The 22,925-nt window shown below is 57.3% G+C and overlaps 1 protein-coding gene across 1 annotated transcript; it reads left to right on the top strand.

Moving 5' to 3' along the window:
• The first annotated feature begins 5,817 nt into the window (after positions 1-5,817).
• On the top strand, positions 5,818-21,128 carry CHRD (chordin). The gene is given in 25 exon segments (XM_038745139.1): positions 5,818-5,934; positions 5,936-5,993; positions 7,646-7,749; positions 8,346-8,363; positions 8,365-8,476; positions 9,123-9,248; positions 9,443-9,542; positions 9,739-9,826; positions 10,541-10,682; positions 10,793-10,933; positions 11,044-11,126; positions 11,201-11,348; positions 11,696-11,802; positions 12,095-12,217; positions 13,196-13,352; positions 13,619-13,839; positions 17,827-17,940; positions 18,131-18,412; positions 18,549-18,642; positions 18,793-18,849; positions 19,099-19,202; positions 19,618-19,720; positions 19,944-20,098; positions 20,357-20,468; positions 20,610-21,128. Coding segments are annotated over 25 exon segments (2,925 nt in total). The 3' UTR covers positions 20,669-21,128.
• The last annotated feature ends 1,797 nt before the right edge of the window (positions 21,129-22,925 follow it).

Below are 22,925 nucleotides of genomic sequence, written 5' to 3'. Positions count from 1 at the left end.
GACAACTTCCTTCCTCTGATTATTCAAACCGAAGCCCCTCTCCGTTTGCCATGCTTGTTCATTCATTCATTCAATCAATCAATCAATCGTATTTATTGAGCGCTTACTGTGTGCAGAGCACTGTACTAAGCGCTTGGGAAGTGCAAGCTGGCAACATAAGTTGTTGTCCTTGATTCACCTCCACCGCTGAAGCTGAGGTGGGCCTTGGGGTGGCGGAGGTGCTGCCACTCTGCCCATCACCTTCTCTGAGTACCTCCTGGCTCCCAAGGATCAGGGGGTCTGTTGGGTGAAACTGGGCCGTCCTCTGGTCCCTGCTCTTGCCTCAGTAGGACTTGTCACCCGAAGCCTGGTTCTTGCCTCCCCTCACCCCGGAGGCCCCTCCCAACCCCCCTCCCAAGACCCCCCACCCGGCGCTCTCCTCTTCACACAAGTTTCGCAAAGGGGTCTGCACCTGATTCAATATTGGGATTTCCTGTAGGTCTGTCAACAGGCCCGGGGCCCCCCTCCTGGCTAGGATCCTCCCCTCGACCCCATCCTCAGCAACCCACCTTCAGCCCCCCGGACCCGGACTCTAGAGCGAAGACGGAGCTGGGCTTGGGCAGGACGACGGTCTGGGGCTTCTTCCAGCCCCTGCCCGCCCGCCACCAGTTCTGGGACTGGGTCTCTCAAGCCCTTCTTGCGCTGGCCGGCTCACACGTTCGCACCTCTCCTCTTCCCTCCGCGCTGGTTGCGTCCACCTCCATACGGGCAGGGACGTCCGTCCACCGCTCCCTGGGCCGCGTCCCTTTGGCCTGGGCCTTCCTTGGCAGTGTTTCCTTTTCCTAGGGCAGGGCTTTCCCTACCATCCCCACCCCCCACCCACCTCCCCCTGCTCTGTCCTGCTTCTCCCATTCCAGGAAGAGGCTGTAATCTTCCCGACAAAGGTCAGTGCCTGTGGGATACTGGCCGGCCGCCCCTCCCCCCGGGTCCTGAGGCCCCAAACCTCCCCTTTCCCCCCAATTCCTCCCCACTCACCGGGTGCGGCGGCGTCGATCCCGGTGGGGGCCGAGGGGACGGGACAGTCGTGGGGCGGGGGCCGGGGGGACAGGCTGGCAGTGGGATTTGTGGCCCTGGGACGCAGGCCCTCCACGGCAGTAGGGACTCACGCCTGCCGTGGTCAGTCCTGCCCAATTGGGGAGCGAGGGGCCACTCAGACACTGACCGGGGCCCCGGATGTGACGCTGATCTCTTCCCGCCCACGCTCGGCCCGAAGCCCCTAGCCTGCACCCTGAGCCAGTGACCCACACCGCCCACACGCCCCGGCGGGGGCCTCTCCCGGGGGAAACGGTCAGACCTGGCCCAGGAGAGGGAAACATCGCACCTTCCAGGGAGGGTTGGGAAGGTCCAGGGAGCCCGCAGGAGCCGGGAGGTGGAGGGCCGTGAATTTTGGAGCTGGCGGATATGGAGGACTTTGGGGTCTGTTCAGAGAAGGAAACGAGGTAACTCTTTTCTCAGGAGGGAGATGGTAGGGCAGAGGGGGTAACGAGATTCCAGGGACGGCCTGTCCCAGGAAGTTGAGGGAATATGGGAACTGGCCCGGGTCTCAGAGCCTTTAGGCCTGATCACCTCCCGCTTCAGTAGGACGCTCCCTCTGCCCGGCCCTTGCCAATTCTTCCCCTGCCGATCCTCCCTCACACCCTCTCCCAAGGAGAAGGTGCTGCTGTTGGGAGTTTCTGGTCAGGGGGCATCACTGAGGGAAGCCCAGAGGTGACTGTAGGGGAAAGGATGAGGGCCGGAGTTGGATAAACTCATACTAGGCTCCTTGGGTGTGGCTGGCCTAGGCCGACCCAGGTTTGACCTGGTCTGGGGAAACTCAAAGCCAAGTCCTTTCTCCTCTGACTTTCCTCTTTTTCCCACCCTTCTCCAAATATTGCCAGGCCACCACTCTCCCCACTTTCAGATCATTGTTAAAGGTCACTTTGTCCTCCAAGAGACCTTCCCCGGTTAAGCTCTCTTTCCCTGACTCCATCTTCTGGGGTTGGCTATGTACTTGAATCTGTACCCTTTGGGCACTTGGTATTCATCCCACCGTAGGGATGTATGTATTCATAATTTATTTATACTAATGTCTGTCTCCCCCTCCAGACTGTTAGCTCATTGCGGGCAGGGAACCTGTCTTCCAACTCAGTTGTATTGTGCTCTCCCAAGCGCTTAGTACAGTACTTTGCCCACAGTAAACATTCAAATACCTCTTGTGGATTGATTCTTCTCAGCCCTCCTCCCTCTCTTGTCCCCGCTTTTTCAATGTCCTCCACCCAACCATCCCACATGTCACACAAGGAATTAACTAGTTTCACGTGGCCCTGAATCTGGAAAGACAGCTGCTGAGCTTCCTTCACGCATAACTCCTCTGTTGCTCTTTTTCTCTTTCCCCCAACCCTCCAACTTCCAGAGACATTGCGCCTTGTCCCAGATCTCTTCTTCCTCCATACTAACCTGACCTTTCTACCCGTCCCTAATCCCTAATAACAAAGACGATGGTATTTATTAAGAGCTTGCTATGGGCCAAGCCCTGAGGTAGAGACAAGATGATCAGATTGGACACAGTCTCTGTCCCACACGGGGCTCACAGACTCAGAGGGAGGGAGAACAGGTATTCCATCACCATTTCACAGATGAAGAAGCTGGGCAGACTCAACCCCCGGGGTCACACAGATGGAAAATAGCGGAGCCGGGACCAGAATCTACGTCTTCCAGTCCAGGGCTCTTTCCATTAGGCCACACTGTCTCCCTGAGTTCTTCCTTGCTATTGCTGCCCGGCCCTCTCTTTACTTCTCCTCAGAATGACCCGATTTGGGTCCTGGCTACTGTCCAGTTGAGAATATGGCCCAGATCCCGGAATCTCCCCCTCCTGCCGCTCCCCTTCTAGGCAGTTGAGATGTGGAAGGTGGGATCTGGGACGGTCAGGGGGATATGGACAGTGAGTCAGACCAGTCCTGAGGGATTCATTCATCCATTCACTCATTCAATCATATTTATTGAGCGCTTACGGTGTGCAGAGCACTGTACTAAGCGCTTGGGAATGTACAATACAGTAATATTACTCTATTCATTTATTTTACTTGTACATATCTATTCTATTTATTTTATTTTGTTAGTATGTTTGGTTTTGTTCTCTGTCTCCCCCTTTTAGACTGTGAGCCCACTGTTGGGTAGGGACTGTCTCTATATGTTGCCATCTTGTACTTCCCAAGCGCTTAGTACAGTCCTCTGCACACAGTAAGCGCTCAATAAATGCGATTGATTGATTGATTGATTAATAAGGAGAGACAATCACTGCCCATAACGAGCTCACAGTCTGGGGTGGGGGAGACAGATATCAGTACAGCGTGGGAAGCAGTGTGACTCAATGGAAAGAGCACAGGCTTTGGAGTCAGAGGTCATGGGTTCAAATCCCGGCTCCGCCAATTGTCAGCTGTGTGACTTTGGGCAAGTCACTTCACTTCTCTAAGCCTCAGTTAACTCATCTGTAAAATGGGGATTAAGACTGCGAGCCCCACGTGGGACAACCTGATCACTTTGTATCCCCCCCAGCGCTTAGAACAGTGCTTTGCACATAGTAAGTGCTTAGCAAATGCCATTATTATTATTATTAATACAAGTAGACATGAATATAAATTAATGAAATGACACATATATAGACATATAGACATTAGGGCTGTGGGGAGGGGAGACATAAATATCTAGACATATAGACATAGACATAAGTGCTGTGGGGTGGGGAGATGAGGAGGAGAGAGGATGAGATGGAGAGGGTGAGAGCAGGCCTGCTGGGCCCCGGGAACTAGAATGAGGGGGTGAGGAAGGGGCAGACGGGTCTTCGGGTTGGATGGCACCATTGGAGGGAGAAGCTGGTGAGGCCAGAGGATGGCAGAGGCAGGGCAGAGGCCCGGCCTGGTTGTGTTGGGGGGAGACTGGGGGAAACGGGGCGGGGGCGTCAATGGGACGCACTGGTTACTTGGAGGTCCCTGCGAGATTTTTCCATCGGTCGTGGGGAACGGAAAGAGTTCTGCCGCCCCGCCAGGGTAGGGTACCAGCTAGGGTAGGGAAAGGGCACAGGGATGGCTGAGGCGGGGAGATGGAGACGGGGAGACGGGCGGGTGACAGGTGTCTCCAGGAGGCCCGTTCCTGGTCTGGGACACTTCCCCAGAGCCCGGGCGCGAAGCCTGCCACTCCAGGCCGCTCTGGCCCAGCTTGGCATCCCCCGGGCAGGGGCGGGGGCGTTCAGAAGTGGAAGCCCCCCCCCCTTTCCTTGGGGCTGAGATGCGGGGGGCGCGCAGTGGGGGGCCCCCCTGACCCCCCCCCCCCGCCCGCTCCCGGCCTTGGCGGTCCCTCCCCTCCGGCCCCTCCCCCCCGGACTGCCCCCTCTTCGGCCCCTCCCCGGGCCTGGGCGGAGTGTGCTGGGCAGGACCCCCCCGCGCCCCCGGGCTGGGCCGGGCCCCTCGCCCCTCGCCCCTCGCCCCTCGCCCCGCGCGCTGAGGAGGAAGGCCCCCGGGCCGGGCGCGGGGCCAGGGGCCGCATAAAGCCGGACCCCCGAAGCCCTCGGACCCCGCTCGCCAGCCGGCCGCGCCCTCGGACCCCCGGACCCCCGGACCTCCGGACCCCCGGATCCCCGGACCCCCGGACCCCCGGCGCCAAGCTCCCGCCAACCCCCGGACCCTGGGACCCCCGCCCGGACCCTGAGACCCCTCCCGGACCCTGAGACCCCCTTCCGTCCTCTCTCGCTGCCCCTGGACCCCCACCCACTCTCCCTTTCGGACCCGGAGACCCCCAGCCAGCCTCCCTCGCTGCCCTGCGCCCCCCACCCATCCTTTCTCCCTATCCCTGCGCCCCCCACCCATCCTCCCTCTCTGCTCCTGCGCCCCCCACACATCCTTTCTCCCTATCCCTGCGCCCCCCACCCATCCTCCCTCTCTGCTCCTGCGCCCCCCACCCATCCTTTCTCCCTATCCCTGCGCCCCCCACCCATCCTCCCTCTCTGCTCCTGCGCCCCCCACCCATCCTCTCTCCCTGCCCCTGCGCCCCCCACCCATCCTCTCTGCCCCTGCGCCCCCCACCCATCCTCTCTCCCGGTCCCTGCGCCCCCCACCCATCCTTCCTCTCTGCCCCTGCGCCCCCACCCATCCCTTCTCCCTGTCCCCGCGACCCCCACCCATCCTCTTTGCCCCTGCGCCCCCACCCATCCTCCCTCCCTGCCCCCTGCGCCCCCAACCCACCCTCTCTCCCGGTCCCTGCGCCCCCCACCCATCCTCTCTCTCTGCCCCTGCGCCCCCCACCCACCCTCCCTCTCTGCCCCTGCGCCCCCACCCATCCTCTCTCTCTGCCCCTGCGCCCCCCACCCACCCTCTCTCCCTGTCCCCTCGTCCCCCACCCATCATCTCTCTCTGCCCCTGCGCCCCCCACCCATCCTTTCTCCCCATCCCTGCGCCCCCCACCCATCCTTTCTCCCTATCCCTGCGCCCCCCACCCATCCTCCCTCTCTGCCCCTGCGCCCCCCACCCACCCTCTCTCCCTGCCCCCGCGCCCCCACCCACCCTCTCTGCCCCCGCGCCCCTCACCCATCCTCTCCCTGTCCCCGCGCCCCCCACCCATCCTCTCTCCCGGTCCCCGCGCCCCCCACCCATCCTCTCTCCCTGTCCCCGCGTCCCCCACCCATCCTCCCTCCCTCCCGGTCCCCGCGCCCCGCACCCCGCACCCACCCACCCTCCCTCCCTCCCGGCCCCCGCGCCCCCCATCCCCTGTCCGTCCGTGTCGGCCCCCGCGCCCCCGGGCCGGAGGATGCCGAGGCCGGGGCCCCCTCCTTCGGCGCTGCTGCTCCCCGGCCTCCTCGGCCTCCTCGGCCTCCTCGGCCTCCTGGTGCTCTGCCCGCGCCCCGCCGCCGCCGCCGGCCACGACCCCCCCCCAGCTGCCCATCCGGCCCGAGAAGGACCCGCTGCCCGCCCGGGGGTCGGCAGGTGGGCACCGGGCTGGGCACGGGGGGCGGGGGGCGCCGGAGGGCACGGAGCGCAGCCGCTTCACTTCTCTGGGCCTCAGTCCCCTCATCTGGAAAAGGGGGCTGAAGACTGGAAGCCCCACCTTGCGCTTAGAACAGTGCTTGGCACATAGTAAGCGCTCAACAAATACCAAAATTATTAGCATTATTAGTCTTATTCTGCCCGGCGAGCAGGGACGGTCCAGGCGGCCTGGAAGGCGGTCGGAGCGGGCAGCGCTCCTCCACAAGACTGGGAGCCCCCGGTGGGCAGGAATTGTCTCTCTTTATTGCCGACTTGTACTTCCCAAGCGCTTAGTCCGGTGCTCTGCACACAGTAAGCGCTCCATAAATGCGATGGAATGAACGAATGGAAAGAAGATCGTGGGGAGTGGGGGGGGGGGGGGGCGTTCTTGGCTAGCGCTGGGGTAGAGCGGCCAAGAGGAGGGACTTTTCCAGGTAGTCCAGCTGGTAGGAGGGTCTAGCTGCTGGGGAGGGGGCACAGCTGGCAGGAGAAGCTTTTAGCTCCAGGGGACGGGACTGTTAGCTTCTGGGGAGGGGGCGCAGCTGGCTGGGGGGCCGTTAGCTCCTGGGGAGGGGGCTGCTAGCTTTGGGGAACGGGCTGTACCTGGCTGGGGGGCTGTTAGCTGCTGGAGAGGGGGCTGTTTGCTTCTGGGGAGGGGGAGCAGTTGGCTGGGGGTCGGTTAGCTGCTGGGGAGGGGGTGCAGCTGGCTGGGGGGCGGTTAGCTGCTGGGGAGGGGGTGCAGCTAGCTGGGGGTCGGTTAGCTGCTGGGGAGGGGGCTGTTAGCTTCTGGGGAGAGGGAGCAGCTGGCTGAGGGGAAGTTAGCTGCTGGGGAGGGAAGGCTGTTAGCTTCTGGGGAGGGGGCACAGCTGGCTGGGGGGCGGCTAGCTGCTGGGGAGGGGGCTGTTTTAGCTTCTGGGGAGGGGGAGCAGTTGGCTGGGGGACTGTTAGCTTCTGGGGAGGGAAAACAGCTGGCTGGGGGTGGTTAGCTGCTGGGGAGGGGCCTGCTAGCTTCTGGGGAGGGGGAGAAGTTGGCTGGGGGGCTGTTAGCTTCTGGGGAGGGGGAGAAGTTGGCTGGGGGGCTGTTAGCTTCTGGGGAGGGGGCACAGCTGACTGGGGGCCGGTAGCTGCTGGGGAGGGGGCTGCTAGCTTCTGGGGAGGGGAAGAAGTTGGCTGTGGGGCTGTTAGCTTCTGGGAAGGGGGCAAAGCTGGCTGGGGGGCTGTTAGCTTCTGGGGAGGGGGCACAGCTGGCTGGGGGTGGTTAGCTGCTGGGGAGGTGGCTGCTAGCTTCTGGGGAGGGGGAGCAGTTGGCTGGGGGGCTGTTTGCTTCTGGGGAGGGGGAGCAGTTGGCTGGGGGACTGTTAGCTTCTGGGGAGGGGGCACAGCTGGCTGGGAGGGTGGTTAGCTGCTGGGGAGGGGGCTGTTAGCTTCTGGGGAGGGGGAGCAGTTGGCTGGGGGCTGTTAGCTTCTGGGGAGGGGGAGCAGTTGGCTGGGGGGCTGTTAGCTTCTGGGGAGGGGGCACAGCTACCTGCAGGTGCGTTGTTAGCTGCTGGGGAGGGGGCAGAGCTGGCTGGGGGGCGGGGGCAGCTGCTGCTGTCTGAGCGCGGTCCCCACAGGTTGTTCCTTCGGGGGGAAAGTCTATGCCCTGGAGGAGACGTGGCACCCGGATCTGGGGGAGCCCTTCGGGGTGATGCGCTGCGTGCTGTGTGCCTGTGAACTGGTGAGTGGTGGGAAGGATTGGGAGGCAGGACCTCGGGGTCCCCCGCCTGAGGCCGCCGCGTGAAATTAGAGAAACAGCGTGGCTTAGTGGAAAGAGCATTGGCTTGGGAGTTAAAGGACGTAGGTTCTAATCCCGGCTCTGCCACTTGTCTGCTGTGTGACCTTGGGCAACGCACTTCACTTCTCTGGGCCTCAGTTGCCTCGTCTGTAAAAATGGGGATGAAGACTGTGAGCCCCACGTGGGACAACCTGATCACCTTGTATCCCCCAGCGCTTAGAACAGTGCTTGGCGCACAGTAAGCGCTTAACAAATACCACTGTTATTATCATTATTTTTTATTATTGTAGTTGGGCGGGTTCTTGGGGGGACAGGTCCACTTGGTCATTTAGCAAAACTGGGCCTCCTGCTCTTCCATTGCCACCTCGGGCTCCTGGATCCCGTGGGTCCCCTTAGCCCCTCCTCAGGACAGCCAACACCCAGTCCCAGGCTGTTCCTCTGAGCAGACCCTCCTTTGCCCCCTTCCCCCGCGATTGTGCCCAGAGGGAACCCCCCCTTCTTCTCTGATGCTTCTTTCTCTGATGCTTCTTTTGTCGTAGCCACCGCGGGGTCACCGGGGGGAAAGGCCCGGGCCGGGTCAGCTGCAAGAACATCAAACCCGAGTGTCCGGTCCCGGCCTGCGGTCAGCCCCGTCTGCTGCCCGGGCACTGCTGCCACTCCTGCCCCCAGGGTAAGCCCCCATTGCGCTGCCCCTCACCTAGGACTCCCTCGCCAGGGAGAGGATTCAGGTTTTACCTCCCAGAAGGTACTAACTATGGAGCTGGCCTCTGCCGGTTCCTCTTCTACCTTCCCGTGGAGAAGCAGCCTGGCGTAGTGGCCCGGGAATCAGAAGGTCATGGGTTCTAATCCCGGCTCTGCCACTTGTCTGCTGTGTGGCCTTGTACAAGTCACTTCACTTCTCTGTGCTTCAGTTACCTCATCGGTAAAATGGGGATTGAGACTGTGAGCCCCACATGGGACAGGGACTGGGTCCAACTCAATTTGCTTGTATCCACCCCAGCCCTTAGTACAGTGGCCGGCACCTAGTAAGTGCTTAACAAATATCATAATTATTATTATTATTATTCCCTTCCCAGAAGAGTCATTCATTCAATGGTATTTATTGAGCTCTTACTGTGGACAGAGCACTACTCGAAGCTCTTGGGAAGTACAACGCAGCAATAAAGAGAGACAATCCCTGCCCACCACGGGCTCACAGTCTAGGTGGGGGAGACAGATATCGAAACAAGCAAACAGGCATCAGCATTAGAATTCCTGGAGCCCTGAGGGAAAGCTTAGGAGTGTCACCTCCCCACTCGCACCCCATCGCCTTCCAGAACTGACCACTCCGGAAAGAACCGCGGCCTTGGCCTTCGAATATCCCCGGGACCCGGAGCATCAGAGCTACAGCGCCCGCGGAGACCTTGGGCCCGAGGAGCGAGGTCGGGAGGACGGGCATACGGGTAGGGGCAGAGGGATGCCTGGGGCATGGCCCCAGGGGCAGGAGGATGCCAGGGGACAGTTGGAGGGACTGAGGTGATGCGCAATGGGAGAAGTGGGGGAGAGGGTTTGTGGTGACCACCTCCACTGACACGCGCTCGCTAAATGACAATGGGTAGATAATTGTCTCTTGGTGGCCTCTGCCTCTCCCCGGCAGACTTTGTGGCCCTGCTGACTGGCCCCGAATCCGGAGGTGTGGCCCGAGTCCGTGTTTCGCTTCTCCGCACCGGTCTTCGCTTCTCCCTGACCTACCGCCGGTGAGCTGGGGCAGGGAACCCCGGGGCCAGGTCGGGTAAAGATGCCCAGGGAGAGGAAGGAACCGCAGTAGGGAAGTGAGACTGCTGGGCCGGGGCGGGGGGCCTAAGGCTACCGGAGGCTGGGGAAGTTGGCCATGGTGGAGCTGGGCTTCTGGGGCCCCGGGAGGCCAACTCCATGCCTCTCCCTTCCTCCCAGGCTGGACCGACCCACCCGAGTCCGCTTCACTGACCCCAGTGGCAATATCCTCTTTGAACATCCAGCTCCCCCAGCCCTGGATGGAATGGTGAGAACCCCCTACCCCCTCCACCCGCTGCCCTCCCAACCCAGAAGGGTATAGTAGCCACCCCTTTTTTTGTGGTATTTGTTAGAGCACCTACTATGTGCCAGACACTGCATTAAACGCTGGGATAGATACAGGTTTATTGGGTTGGACGCAGTCCCAGTCCCACATGGAGCTCACAGTCTTATTCCCCATTTGACAGATGAGGTCACTGAGGCATAGGAAGTTAAGTGGCTTGCCCAAGGCCACACAGCAGCAGACAAGGGGCGAAGTCAGGATTAGAACCCAGATCCTTCTGACTCCCAGACTTATGCGCTAGCCACTAGACCACGCTGCCAGAGCCCCCACCCCTCACCCCACTGCCCTCCCATCCCAGAAGGATATAGCAGCAACCCCCTGACCCTGGACCCTTTCTCTGGGAGCCGGGGGATTGGAACGGGACTGTCTGTTATTCCAGCTGGGCCTAGCTGACCATACTCATTCATTCAGTCGTATTTACTGAGCCCTTACCGGGTACAGAGCCCTGCACTAAGCGCTTGGGAGAGTACAATACAACAATACAATAAATACGATTGAATGAATGAATGAACGACAAACAGGCACCATATCTCTCCGTCCATATCTCCGTGAAGGACGGTCGTCATTTGGCCCAAGTGACTCGTGCCTGTTGGTCTGGGCCTCGGTGACGGCGTCCTACGGTCTGCCCCGGTGTCACAGGTGTGTGGCGTGTGGCGGGCCCTTCCCCGCCCATCCCTTCGACTCCTGCGGGCAGAGCAGCTGCATGTGGCACTGGTGACTCCCAACCACCCGGAGGGTGAGATCCGAGGGCCCCTCCACCGTCACCGGGGGCTGGCTGCAGGTAAGGCCACAGGGCAGGGTGGCAGGGGAAGAGGCGGGTGTCCTCTCACCAAGAGACAGCCCTTGTGCCTACCTGCGGAGTCCCATCGCCTCTCCTTCCTCCGGCTCCAGAGACCTTTAGTGCCATCTTGACATTGGAGGGGCCACCCCGGCCTGGCACGGGGGGCATTGCCCTGCTCACCCTGAGTGACACAGAGGACTCCCTGCATTTCCTGTTGCTATCCCGGGGTTTGCTGGACCGTGAGGATGCGGGTAAGTAAGGGCAGAGATGCAGACTCCGTGGGCTGAGGGCAAGGGAGGGGTTGTGAGAGTGTCTTTTGGGGTGCCCCGGGAGGTGCTGATGCCCACCTGTTCGGCGGCAGGGCCTGTCCAGATTCCCTTGAAGCTGCAGATCCTGCATGAGGGCCAGCTGCTCCGAGAGCTCCGTGCCAATATTTCTGCCCAGGTGGGTGCCAGTCCCTCTCCTCTCTCTGCCTTTCTCTGGGGCACAGCCCTGCCACTCCCTTCCTGTGTCCCCAGGAACCTGGCTTTGCTGAGGTGCTGCCCGGCCTGACACCCCAAGAGATGCAGTTGCTGGCACAAGGGAAGCTGCAGATCGCCTTGGAGAGGGAGGGTGGCCCAGGGCACCGGATCAGTGGGCTCATTATGGCCAGGCAGAGTTGTGACAGTGAGTGGCCGGCCCTGGCTAGGGCCCTGAGGGCATCAATCCCAGTTAGGTTGATGGAGGCCCTGAAGGAGGAGGGAGGGAGGGAGGGAAGGATGGAAAGAGGGCAGGTGGTCGAGGAACAGGAGGACGCTGAGTCCTCTGTGGGTAGGAGGTGGGATCGAGGGAAGAACCAACCCCCTTGGTTGGCACAGGAACCCTGGGGGGTGAAGTTGTTGGTGAAGGGCATGATTCTCAGAGGGTGGGGTCTTTGGAGATGGGGCCCCTAGATGCGCGGTCACTGGGGGCAAGGTCTTGGCATTTTCTGTCCCCTCCCACGTCCACCACCCCTGTTCTTGTCTCCCTGCCAGTGCTGCAAAGTGTTCTCTGTGGTGCCGATGCCCTGACACCGACACAGACCGGAGCTGCCGGGTCTGCCAGCCTCAGCCTGCTGGGGAATGGTTCCCTGCTCTACCAGGTGGGGATCCGGCCTGGGGGCCCAACGGGAGGGTGGGGGAGCCGACCTTGGGGTGGCTGGGGATGGTGGTGGGAAGCCAGGAACGGAAAGAATGGGATGAGGGAGGCTGGAGGCTGGGCAACAAAGGGGGCTGAGGATTGGTTGGCCTCTGCCTGCTAGAGGCTGATTCCTCGGGTCTTTTCGGAGGGCGGGGAGAGAGGGACGTGGCAGGGCCCTGTGCCTGGCCCCCCAAATGATAAAATACCAGACTTCCCTTCCACCGCCACCACCTCGCCTCCCTTCCTCCCCTTAGGTTCAGGTGGTGGGCACGAGCAGTGAGGTGGTGGCTGTGACCCTGGAAACTAAGCCTCGCCGAAAGAACCAGCGCAGCGTCCTGTGCCGGATAACAGGGACTTCCCGCGGCGGGGCCAGTGTGGTGAGGGGGCGTAGGGAGGCGGTCCGGAGGGCAACTGGGAAAGGGTTGGTGCAGGGATGGGGAGAGGGTCAGGGGCCGTTATTGGGAGGCCAGTACACCCATGTCCCCCTTCTTTCATTCATTCACTCATTCAATCATATTTATTGAGCGCTTACTGTGTGCAGAGCACTGTACTAAGAGCTTGGGAAGTGCAAGTTGGCAACATATAGAGACAGTCCCTACCCAAAAACGGGCTCACAGTGTAGAATTGGGAGACAGGCAACAAAACAAAACATGTGGACAGGTGTTGAGTTGTCAGAACAAATAGAATTAAAGCTAACTGCACATCATTAACAAAATAAATAGAATAGTAAATATGTACGAGTAATAAATCTATACAAACGTATATACAGGTGCTGTGGGGAGGGGAAGGAGGTAGGGCGGGGGGATGGAGAGGAGGAGGGGAAAAAGGGGACACAGTCTGGGAAGGCCTCTTGGAGGAGGTGAGCTCTCAGTAGGGCTTTGAAGGGAGCCCTTCGCTTTTCACCCCATTTCCCAGAGGTTTTGGGGCCTAGCACAGAGGATCCAAAACTGAAATGTCCCAAGATTCGTCTCAGACAGTGGGGAGAGCTGGATACAGCGGGCTGGACCCCGGCCACACTCTTAATAATAATAACGATGGTATTTGTTGCGCGCTTACTATGTGCCAGGCACTGTACTAAACTCTGGGGTGGATACAAGCAAACCAAGTTGGACACAGTCCCTGTCCCACGTGGGGCTCACGGTCTCAATTCCCATTTTACAGACGAGGGAACTGAGGCCCAGAGAAGTGAAGTGACTTGGCCAAGGTCAGAGAACAGGCAAGTGGTTGAGCCAGAATTAGAACCCACGGCCTTCCGACTCTCAGGCCCATGCTCTGTCCACTATGCCATGCTGCTTCTCTTGTTTACCAGCCCTCTTTGCCGCCTCTTCATCGCCCTTCTGTCTGCCCTCTCCCAGGCTAAGGGTATCTGTCCAGGGTTAGGTGCCCGCGGTGCCCACATGCTGCTTCAGAATGAGCTGTTCCTGAGTGTGGGGACCAAGGACTTCCCCGAGGGAGAACTCCGTGGGCACGTCACCACTTTGCCCTACACTGGGCACAGTGCTCGCCGGGATGGTGGGTGTCCTTTCGTTCGGCCTCCACCTCGTCTGGGGCCTCTGGGCTTCCTTCTCCTGTCCCTGGCCTTCTTCCTGCGCCTCCACCGGGAGAATGAGCTGTGCTTGCTGGGCTTGAGGCGATCTGCCTCGAGGACGCTGCTTGCCCAGGGTTCCTGGGGCTGGGTTCTCTCCCAGCTTGGGCCGTGGGACCGGGTAGTGAGGGGTGAGGGTGACAAGGAGGTTCTGTGCATTTCTCCTCATGCTTTCTCCTCTCTGCCCACCCAGTGTTGCCGGTGCCCTTGGCGGGAGCCCTGGTGCTGCCTCCAGTGCGCAGTGGGGCAGCAGGGCACGCCTGGCTCTACCTGGATGGGCACTGCCACCTGCACTATGAGGTCTTGCTAGCTGGGCTCAGTGGTTCTGAGCAGGGCACCGTGACTGCCCACCTCACCGGCTCCCCTGGACTCTCCGGGCCTCGGCGACTTCTCAAGGGATTCTACGGTCCTGAGGTGAGGGGAATTTGGGGGCAGGGAGAGAGGTGAGGACTTTATGAGGGTAGGGGGAAGCAGCTTCTTTAGAGAAGCAGCGCGGCTCAGTGGAAAGAGCCCGGGCTTTGGAGTCAGAGGTCATGGGTTCAAATCCAGGCTCTGCCAGTTGTCAGCTGGGTGACCTTGGGCAAGTCGCTTAACTTCTCTGGGCCTCATCTGTAAAATGGGGATGAAGACTGTGAGCCCCCACCATGGGACAACCTGATCACCTTGTAACCTCCCCAGCACTTAGAATAGTGCTTGGTGCATAGTAAGCGCTTAATAAATGCTATCATTATTATTATTATTATTATTATTATTAGGGGGAGGTGGTCTTTAATCAGTGGCATTTATTGAGCATTCACTGCGGTCACTAAGTATCTGGGAGAGTTCACCGGAAATGGAAGACACGGTCCAGTCCAGACCCTCAAGGAACTTGTAATCCAATGGGAGGCAAGAAGACACAAATTATTTACAAATAGAGGAAGCATAAGGGAGAACTAGGATACAACGAACACTAGCAAGAGGAAGTGACAGCAGGAAGAAACTTCCTACTAGTAGGAAAAAACACACGAATCAATAAATAGCCTTTGCATATATACCGCCCATTTATAAAATAGTGTTTCCATGTGCACATGTGAAAATGCTGATGGTAGGTGAAAATACATGTCACTAGTGCTGTCTATATAGTAAGCACTCAATAAATACCATTGATTGATTGATTGAAGGATCGATTTAGGAGGCTGTCGGGATTGAGACCATTTGCAGTGGTGGGAGTTAATGAGAGAAGGCTTTCTGGAGGACGTCGAATTTCAGGAGAGTTTTGAAGCAGCGTGGCTCAGTGGAAAGAGTAAGGGCTTTGGAGTCGGAGGTCATGGGTTCAAATCCCGGCTCTGCCAATTGTCTGCTGTGTGACTTTGGGCAAGTCACTTCACTTCTCTGGCCCTCAGTTCCCTCATCTGTAAAATGGGGATTAAGACTGTGAGCCCCCCGTGGAACAACCTGATCACCTTGTAACCTCCCCAGCGCTTAGAACAGTGCTTTGCACATAGTAAGCACTTAACAAATACCATAATAATAATAATTTTGAAGATGGGAAGAATGGTGGTCTTGAAGGGAGAGTGAGTTCAAGGCATGGGGAGCGGTCTGAGCTGGGGGCAGGAGCTGGGAAAGCCGAGAGTAGAGTCGGAGTGAACAGGTGAGCAAGATCTGAGTGAAGGGAATCAGGTGGAGGGAAGTGGGTAAAATGAGCTGATCTGTAAGGTGGAGCAGGTTGGTCTTGCAAATAAGCATTTTCCCACTCCCTAAGGCAGGCAAGAGTCAAAGTTGTTGATTTCATTTATTTTGCTCCCCAGGCAAAGCCATGCAGAAATCCCATCTCCTCCAGGAAGCCTTCCTTGACTAATCTCTCATCTCCCCACTCAATTTTGCCTTTCACCTGCATCACTTAATAATAATAATAATAATAATGATGGCATTTATTAAGCGCTTCCTACGTGCAAAGCACTGTTCTAAGCGCTGGGGAGGTTACAAGGTGATCAGGTTGTCCCACGGGGGGCTCACAGTCTTCATCCCCATTGTCCAGATGAGGGAACTGAGGCCCAGAGAAGTGAAGTGACTTGCCCAGAGTCACACAGCTGACAGTTGGCAGAGCTGGGATTTGAACCCATGTCCCCTGACTTCAAAGCCTGTGCTCTTTCCACTGAGCCACGCTGCTTCTCTCACTTATGTCCACTTAGGCTTTCATCCCACCCTGTTTCCCACTGTATCTATGTTATCACATTCTTATAGTCATTTGCCTGTAGTGGAAGTGGTTAAAGAAGGAGAATAGAAAGGGATCCAGAACTGAATCTTGAGAGACTCTGACAATTAGAGGGTGGGAGGCAGAGGAGGAGCCCACGAAAGAGACGGAGAATGGGCAGCCAGGAGAGGACAGTCAGTGATAACAAAGTTAGATAATGTTTCTTGGAGAAGAGGGTGATCCACAATGTTAAAGGCAGCTGGGAGGCTGAGGACAATTAGGATGGAGTAGAGGCCAGTGGATTTAGCAAGAAGGAGGTCATTGGTGACCTTTGAGAGGGCAGTTTCTGTGGAATAGAAGAGGCAGAAGCTAGATTTGAAGGCCAACAAGAAGAGAACTGGAGCAGAGACAGTAGACGCAGAGGGCATAAAGAATTTGCCTGAGGAAAATAGAAAGAAATGGTTGGAGGGAGATGGGGCAATAACTGGAAGGTGGCATGGGGTCAAAGGATCATTTTTTTTTTGTTTAGGGGATACATGCATATAATAATAATAATAATAATGATGATGATGATGATGGCATTTGTTAAGTGCTTACTATGTGCAAAGCACTGTTCTAAGCCCTGGGGGGGATACAAGGTGATCAGGTTGTCTCTCGTGGGGCTCATGGTCTTAAGCCCCATTTTACAGATGAGGTAACTGAGGCTCAGAGAAGTTAAGTGACTTGCCCAAGGTCACACAGCCAGACATGCGGCAGAACCTGGATTAGAACCCATGACTTCTGACTCCCAAGCCCGTGCTCTTTCCACTGAGCCACGCTGCTTCTCTGTGTTTGAAATATGTTTGAAAGAAGTGGGGAAGGAGTTATTGGGGAATGAGCAGTTGAAGATGGTGGTCGGGAGGGAGAGTGGGAGGGGGCAAGTGTTTTAATAAGATACAAAGGGATGGGGTCGCAGGCACAGCTGGAGGGGGTGGATTTTGAGTGGAGGCGAGAAATCTCCTTTTGAGATACTGCTGGGAAAGATGGGAGAGTTAAAGAAGGGGCAGGAATAGGGAGGGATTGGAGGAGTTGGGGGAGAATTTTCGGAGATCACACCCAATAGGTTAAATTTTATCAATCGAACCATCAGTGATATTTATTGAGTGCTTTCAATGTGCAGAGAACTGTACTAAGTGCTTGGGAGAGTACACGTTCCCTGCCTATAACGAGCTTACAGTCGGTGCGGGGGGACAGACATTAATATGAATAAATACTTTATAATACATTATTTTAAAATATAATAATAATAATAATGGTATTTGTTAAGCTCTTACTATGTGCAAAGCACTGCTCTAAGCACTGGGGGGATACAAGGTGATCAGGTTGTTCCACAGGGGGCTCACAGTCTTAAGCCCCGTTTTACAGATGAGGGAACTGAGGCACAGAGAAGTCAAATGACTTGCCCGAAGTCAAACGGCTGACAATTGGCAGAGCCGGGATTTGAACCTATGACCTTTGACTCCAAAGCCCGTGCTCTGTCCCCTGAGCCACGCTGTTTCTCTGCTTTCACGTACATAAATACCACTGATGAAATAGATGACAAAGCTGTTAGGAGCAAGATCATTTATTTTAATGTTCATTCGTTCAGTTGTATTTAATAATAATAATGATGGCATTTATTAAGCGCTTACTATGTGCAAAGCACTGTTCTAAGTGCTGAGCACTGTATTTAATGAGCCCATACTGTGTGCAAAGCACTGTCTGTCTCCCCAGTTAGATTGTCACCACCTTGAGGGTAGGAACTGTGTCAAGTCACTCGGCTGTACGCTCCCAAGCACTTAGTAGAGTGCTCTTCACAGAGTTGGCGCTCAGTAGACAGCATTGAAGGGTTGATCGATTGACCCAAAGTGACTAGAAGGATAGAGGGAGGTGGGGGTAAAACATTTGGGAGACGAGTAGGCTTGCTTAGTACAGTGCTCTGCACATAGTAAGCGCTCAATAAATGCGATTGATTGATTGATTGATTGATTGATTGTGGCATTTGCATGGAAGGTTGAGGGAAACGTGGAGAGGGCTGGCAGGATCAGCTCTCGGAAGCCCCATGGGGGGAGTGGGTATTCTCGGGGAGTGGGCACGGTCCTCCTGCGAGTGGTGATGGGGGAGACGGCAGACAGCCCCAGCTCTCTGAAATCACGGTGGGCAGGGGAGGGAGCAGACATTTAGGGGGAGCGGGCACTGTCCTCCTGCAGGCCCAGGGAGTGGTCAAGGACCTGGAGCCGGAGTTGCTGCGACACCTGTCCCGAGGGACGGCCTTCCTCTTGGTCAGCACCAAGGGCAGCCCACGCGGGGAGCTGCGGGGACAGGTAGGCTCGTGGGATATCGGGGTCATGGGAGAAGGGACAGGCCGGGGATCACGGGCCCTGGGAGAAAGGAGCAAGGAGGGGTCCCGGGAGAGTTACGGAGCCTCGTGGGAAGAATGACGTCCCAGAGGGGGTTAGCGGGAGGGAAGCCTATTGGACCGCTCCCCTGGAACACCTTCCTCTTCCTGCTCAGGTGCACATCCCCAACCACTGTGAGGGCGGTGGCCTGAGGCTGACAGCCGCAGTGTCTGGCATGGTGAGGCCCTTCCAAGTTCCCGTGGCAGAGGGACCCAAGACTGCTGGGCCCGCGGTCCCCATGGCAACGCCCGAGTCCTCGGCCTCTCTGGCGTCCAGGCCTAATGGAGGGGGGCGCCTCCGGGACCCCAGCCACTGCTTCTTTGAGGGACAGCAGCATCCACATGGTGCCCGTTGGGCCCCCAACTATGACCCCATCTGCTCTCTCTGCACTTGCCAGGTATTGGGAGATGGGGGCCAGATAGAAGGAGCTGGGGTGGGGCCCGGGAGGCTGATGGGGTTGAGAGGGGGCTCAGACGGGGCATTAGGCCTGATTGACGCCTCCTCTCTTTTTTCCTTCACCCTGTCCCCGATAGAAACGCACGGTGATCTGTGATCCCGTTGTGTGCCCCCTGCTCAACTGCCCACGCCCCGTGCAGCCCCCAGACCAGTGCTGCCCCGTCTGCCCTGGTAAATCTCCAGGGAGGCCAGGAAATAGGGGAGGGGGGAGAGATGACGGGGGGAGGATGAGGGAGAGAAGGGAAGATGGGAGAGAGGCCTGGGAGAAGGGGTGGTATTCTTCATTCCTCTGCTTCTTTCACCAACTCATCCGTTCTGCAGAGACACTGGACCTCCAAGTCAGGGAGGGGTTGGAACAGAGCCGGGACCCTGGAGAAGGTGAGGTTGGGGGAGTGGAGGGGGGTGGAGGGGCATCAAGGGAGGGAGTCAGCTGGAGTGAGTGGGAATTGGGGAAATAGGGGTAGGGGAGTACTGTTCTTTGGGGAGGGGTTGGAGTCACTGTTGTCCCAGCCCAGGGTTTGGTCAGTAGGCCCTCTGGGGCCTGGTCTGTCCAGCTCCCGAGAGGCAGGCTCAATGATCCTGACCTCCAGCTGTTCTCTCCTTCTCTTCCGCTGTGTCCCCTCCAAGGCTGCTACTTTGATGGCGACCGGAGCTGGCGAGCCGCGGGCACCCGTTGGCACCCCGTGGTGCCACCTTTCGGCCTCATTAAGTGTGCTATCTGCACTTGTAAGGTACTCAGCCCCACCTCAGGGGTCCTGAACGCCAGCCCTCTCATGCCCCACCCTCCCCATCATGTCCCTGGCACCAAATCTCAGGGCTCTGACCTGTCCCCATCCCTGCCTCTTTTTGGTCCGTGAATCCCACCCTTTTTAACAAGATCTGCCACCGCTCTTTCACCTGCCCTATTCCTGGGCTGAGTTCCAGGACGTTTCCTCCAGTGGAGGAAGAGGAGAAGACCAGCTAGCTAAGAAGGTGGGGCGGTTCAGAGGGAAGAGCAGCCAAAGAGGAGGCCTGTGGTGGGAGGGGGTGGAGGAAGCTGTTTGGGTGGGGTGGCGGCTAGGTCTGCGGGTCTAGCCCAGACAGGGAGGCCTGGGCTGGGGATTGGTGCCTCTCTGACCCCCTTTCTTGGTCTCGGCTCTCCTGCAGGGAGCCACGGGGGAGGTTCATTGCGAGAAGGTGCAATGTCCCCGTCTGACCTGCTCTCAGCCCATTCGTGCCAACCCCACTGACTGCTGCAAACAGTGCCCAGGTAAGGGGGGTGGGCACAGCCAGAAGACCTATGGGGAGAAGGGAGCAGGGTCTTGAGGCGAGGGTGAGCAGTGCTCTGACTCTTTGACCGTCCCCTCCCTGGGCGGGGCAAGATCTTTGACCAGCCTGGGATCTGAGTATGGGGGACGGATGGCTTCCTAACTCTGACCCTTCCCTCCCTCCCTCCCTTCATCTTTTCCTCCCCCATCTGTCCCTCTGTATAGAGGGGTCAGGGCCCCAGGCCCAGCTGGGGGACCCCATGCAGGCAGATGGGCCACGGGGCTGCCGCTTTGGGGGGCAGTGGTTTCCGGAAAGCCAGCGCTGGCACCCGTCTGTGCCACCTTTTGGGGAGATGAGCTGTGTCACCTGCTGGTGCGGGGTGAGTGGTGGGGTTGGCTGAGGGTAAGGGAGACAGAGGGGGCAGGAAGGTGGGGAAAGATGTCGGAGGAAGGGGCCAATCCAGTATTCACGGGGTGGGCTACAGAAAGGCCGGGAGGTTGCGGGGAAGGGAAGGCCTGGACAAGATGGGAAGGAGGGATCGAGGTGGATGGGGTTCTCAGGGGTGTGGGGGATCAGTAGAGACGTGGTACCCCTGGACTTTCTGTTTGACCTGAGCTTCCTGCCCCTGCTGCCTCAGGCTGGAGTGCCGCACTGTCAGAGGGATGACTGCCTGTCCTCCTCCTCCTCCTCCTCCTCCTCCTGTGGCTCGGCGAAGGAGAAGACGTGCTGCTCCCGATGTCCCCCACAGAGTGAGTACGGTGGGTTGGGGAGTTCAGGGAAAGCCCAGAAGGACCGGGGTCATGGGATTGGAGATCGGGCCTGCTTGGCCCCGGGCCCCTCGCTCTTCCCTTTTGCTGCCCTCCACTCACCCCCTCCTGTGTGTCCTGCAGCCCCAGCACTAGGAATGGCACCAGAGTCGGAGCCGGAGAAAGCAGTTGGGAACTCCTAGGAAGCAACCTGGAGACAGGATGGCCACAGGAGGCCGGCAGCTGGGCTGCTGGGAGGGAGCCGGGCACTCGTTTTCACCAATGGGATAACCACTGTCTGCATAATGCCCTACCCTGCCGGGCTCTCTGGGACCTCAGACCCTTGGGGTGGGGGGAAGTGCGGCAAAGGGGTACCCTCGCACTCTAGCCCCAAGTGAAAACAGCACCTGGGTAGCCTCTCCCTTTCCCTTTCCCCCAGACCTTCAGCCCTCAGGCTCCCAACCCCACCAATCCCCTGGAGATCCCATCTTCTCCCTCCCTCTCTTGCTCCTTGGCCCCTGTACATAGTGACACTGGCTTGTTGGGATTTTTAATTTATCGTCACTCAACATCAAGGGACCATCTCCCTGTCTCCCTATGGTCCCCATGTTGAGCAGAGTCATTATTGGAGATTTCTGTATTTATTAAAAACCAATCTCTTTCTGTCGGTCTGTCTGTCTGATGTGGCCTCTGGGAGGGAGGAAGAGAGTGGAGAGATCCTAGTTAATAGTGGTGGTATTTGTTAAACCCACTTACTATGGGCCAAGCCCTGTATTAAATGCTGGCATAGATTCAAGATTATCAGGTTGGACATAGTCCCTGTCCACATGGGGCTCATAGTATAAGTAGGAAGGATTAGGGCTTAAGCCCCCTTTTACACACGAAGAAGCTGAAGCACAGCAGACAAGCGGCAGAGCTGGGATTAGACTCCAGGTCCTCCGGGCCTCCAGGCCTGGGCTCTATCTACTAATAATAATCATGGTACTTATTAAGCACTGTTCTAAGCACTGGGGTAGCTACAAGTTAATCAGATCACACTGGTTCTCAGTTGGGGTGGTTGGATAACTGGGGTTGGGGAGAGGCCTTGTATGCAACATCAGAGGTGGCAACTTTCCAGCTTTCTCTGTCTAGTAATCTTGATTCACAACATAAGAGTCTGGAGAGTGAGAGAGGAGGGTCTAGGGAATCGTCTTCAAGGGATAGTATATGGGGAAGAAAGCTCAATCAATTAATCAATCAATGTATTTATCCCTTTTTACCGTGAACCTGTTGTGGGAAGGGAATGTGTCTGCCAACTCTGTTGTAGTGTACTCCCCCAAGAAGGTAGTATGACAATAATAATAATTATACTGTGGTATTTATTAAGCACTTACTACGTGCCAGGCGCTGTACTAAGCACAGGAGTGGATACAAGCAAATCAGGTTGGACACAGTCCCTGTCCCACGTGGGCTCATAGGTTTTTTTTTTGGTATTTGTTAAGTGCTTACTATGTGCAAAGCACTGTTCTAAGCACTGAGCAGTGTTCTAAGTGCTGGTCTTAATTCCTAGTTTAAAGATAAGGTAACTGAGGCACCGAGAAGTGAAGTGATTTGCCAAAGGTCACACAGCAGATAGGTGGCAGAGCTGGGGATTAAAACCCAGGTCCTTCTGGCTCTCAGGCCCGTAAGTCACGCAGTAGTAAACGCTCAGTAAATACCTGTGATTGATGGATTGAGCGCTTACTGTGTGCAGAGCACTGTATTAAGCACTTGGTAAAGAACAGTGCGGTAGAGTTGGTAGACATGATCCCTGCCATCAAGGAGCTGACAGTCTGCAGAGGGAGACAGACATTAAAATAAATTACATATAGGGGAAATGGTAGAGTATAAAGAAATGCACACAAACACTGTGGGACTAAGGTGAGGATCAAAGTGTTCGAGGGTTCCATAATAATAATAATAATAGTAATGATGGTATTTGTTAAGCACTTACTATGTGCGAAGCACTGTTCTAAGTGCTGGGGGGGATACAAGGTGATCAGGTTGTCCCACATGGAGCTCACAGTCTTAATCCCCATTTTACAGATGAGGGAACTGAGGCCCAGAGAAGTGAAGTGACTTGCCCCAAATCCCACAGCTGACAAGTGGCTGAGCCGGGATTAGAACCCATGACCTCTGGCTCCCAAGCCCGGGCTCTTAGTGGATACAGATGGGTAGGGTGATAGGAGAAATGAAGGCTTAGTCTGGGAAGGCCTCTTGGAGGAGGTGTGATTTTAGGAGGGTTTTGAAAGTGGGGAGTGTGGTGGACTGCCAGATATGAAGGAGGAGATTCCGGGCCGAGGGAGAACATTGACAAGGGCTCGGTGGTGAGATAGATGGGGCTGAGGAACAGAGAGTAGGTTGGCATTAATCAATCAATCAATCAATCAATCAATCGTATTTATTGAGCACTTACTGTGTGCAGAGCACTGGACTAAGTGC

The sequence above is a fragment of the Tachyglossus aculeatus genome, chromosome 1 (assembly GCF_015852505.1).
Source record: "Tachyglossus aculeatus isolate mTacAcu1 chromosome 1, mTacAcu1.pri, whole genome shotgun sequence".
Lineage (NCBI taxonomy): Eukaryota > Metazoa > Chordata > Mammalia > Monotremata > Tachyglossidae > Tachyglossus > Tachyglossus aculeatus.
Note: the sequence above shows the minus strand (reverse complement) of the source record. Positions and strands in the feature narration are given on the sequence as shown.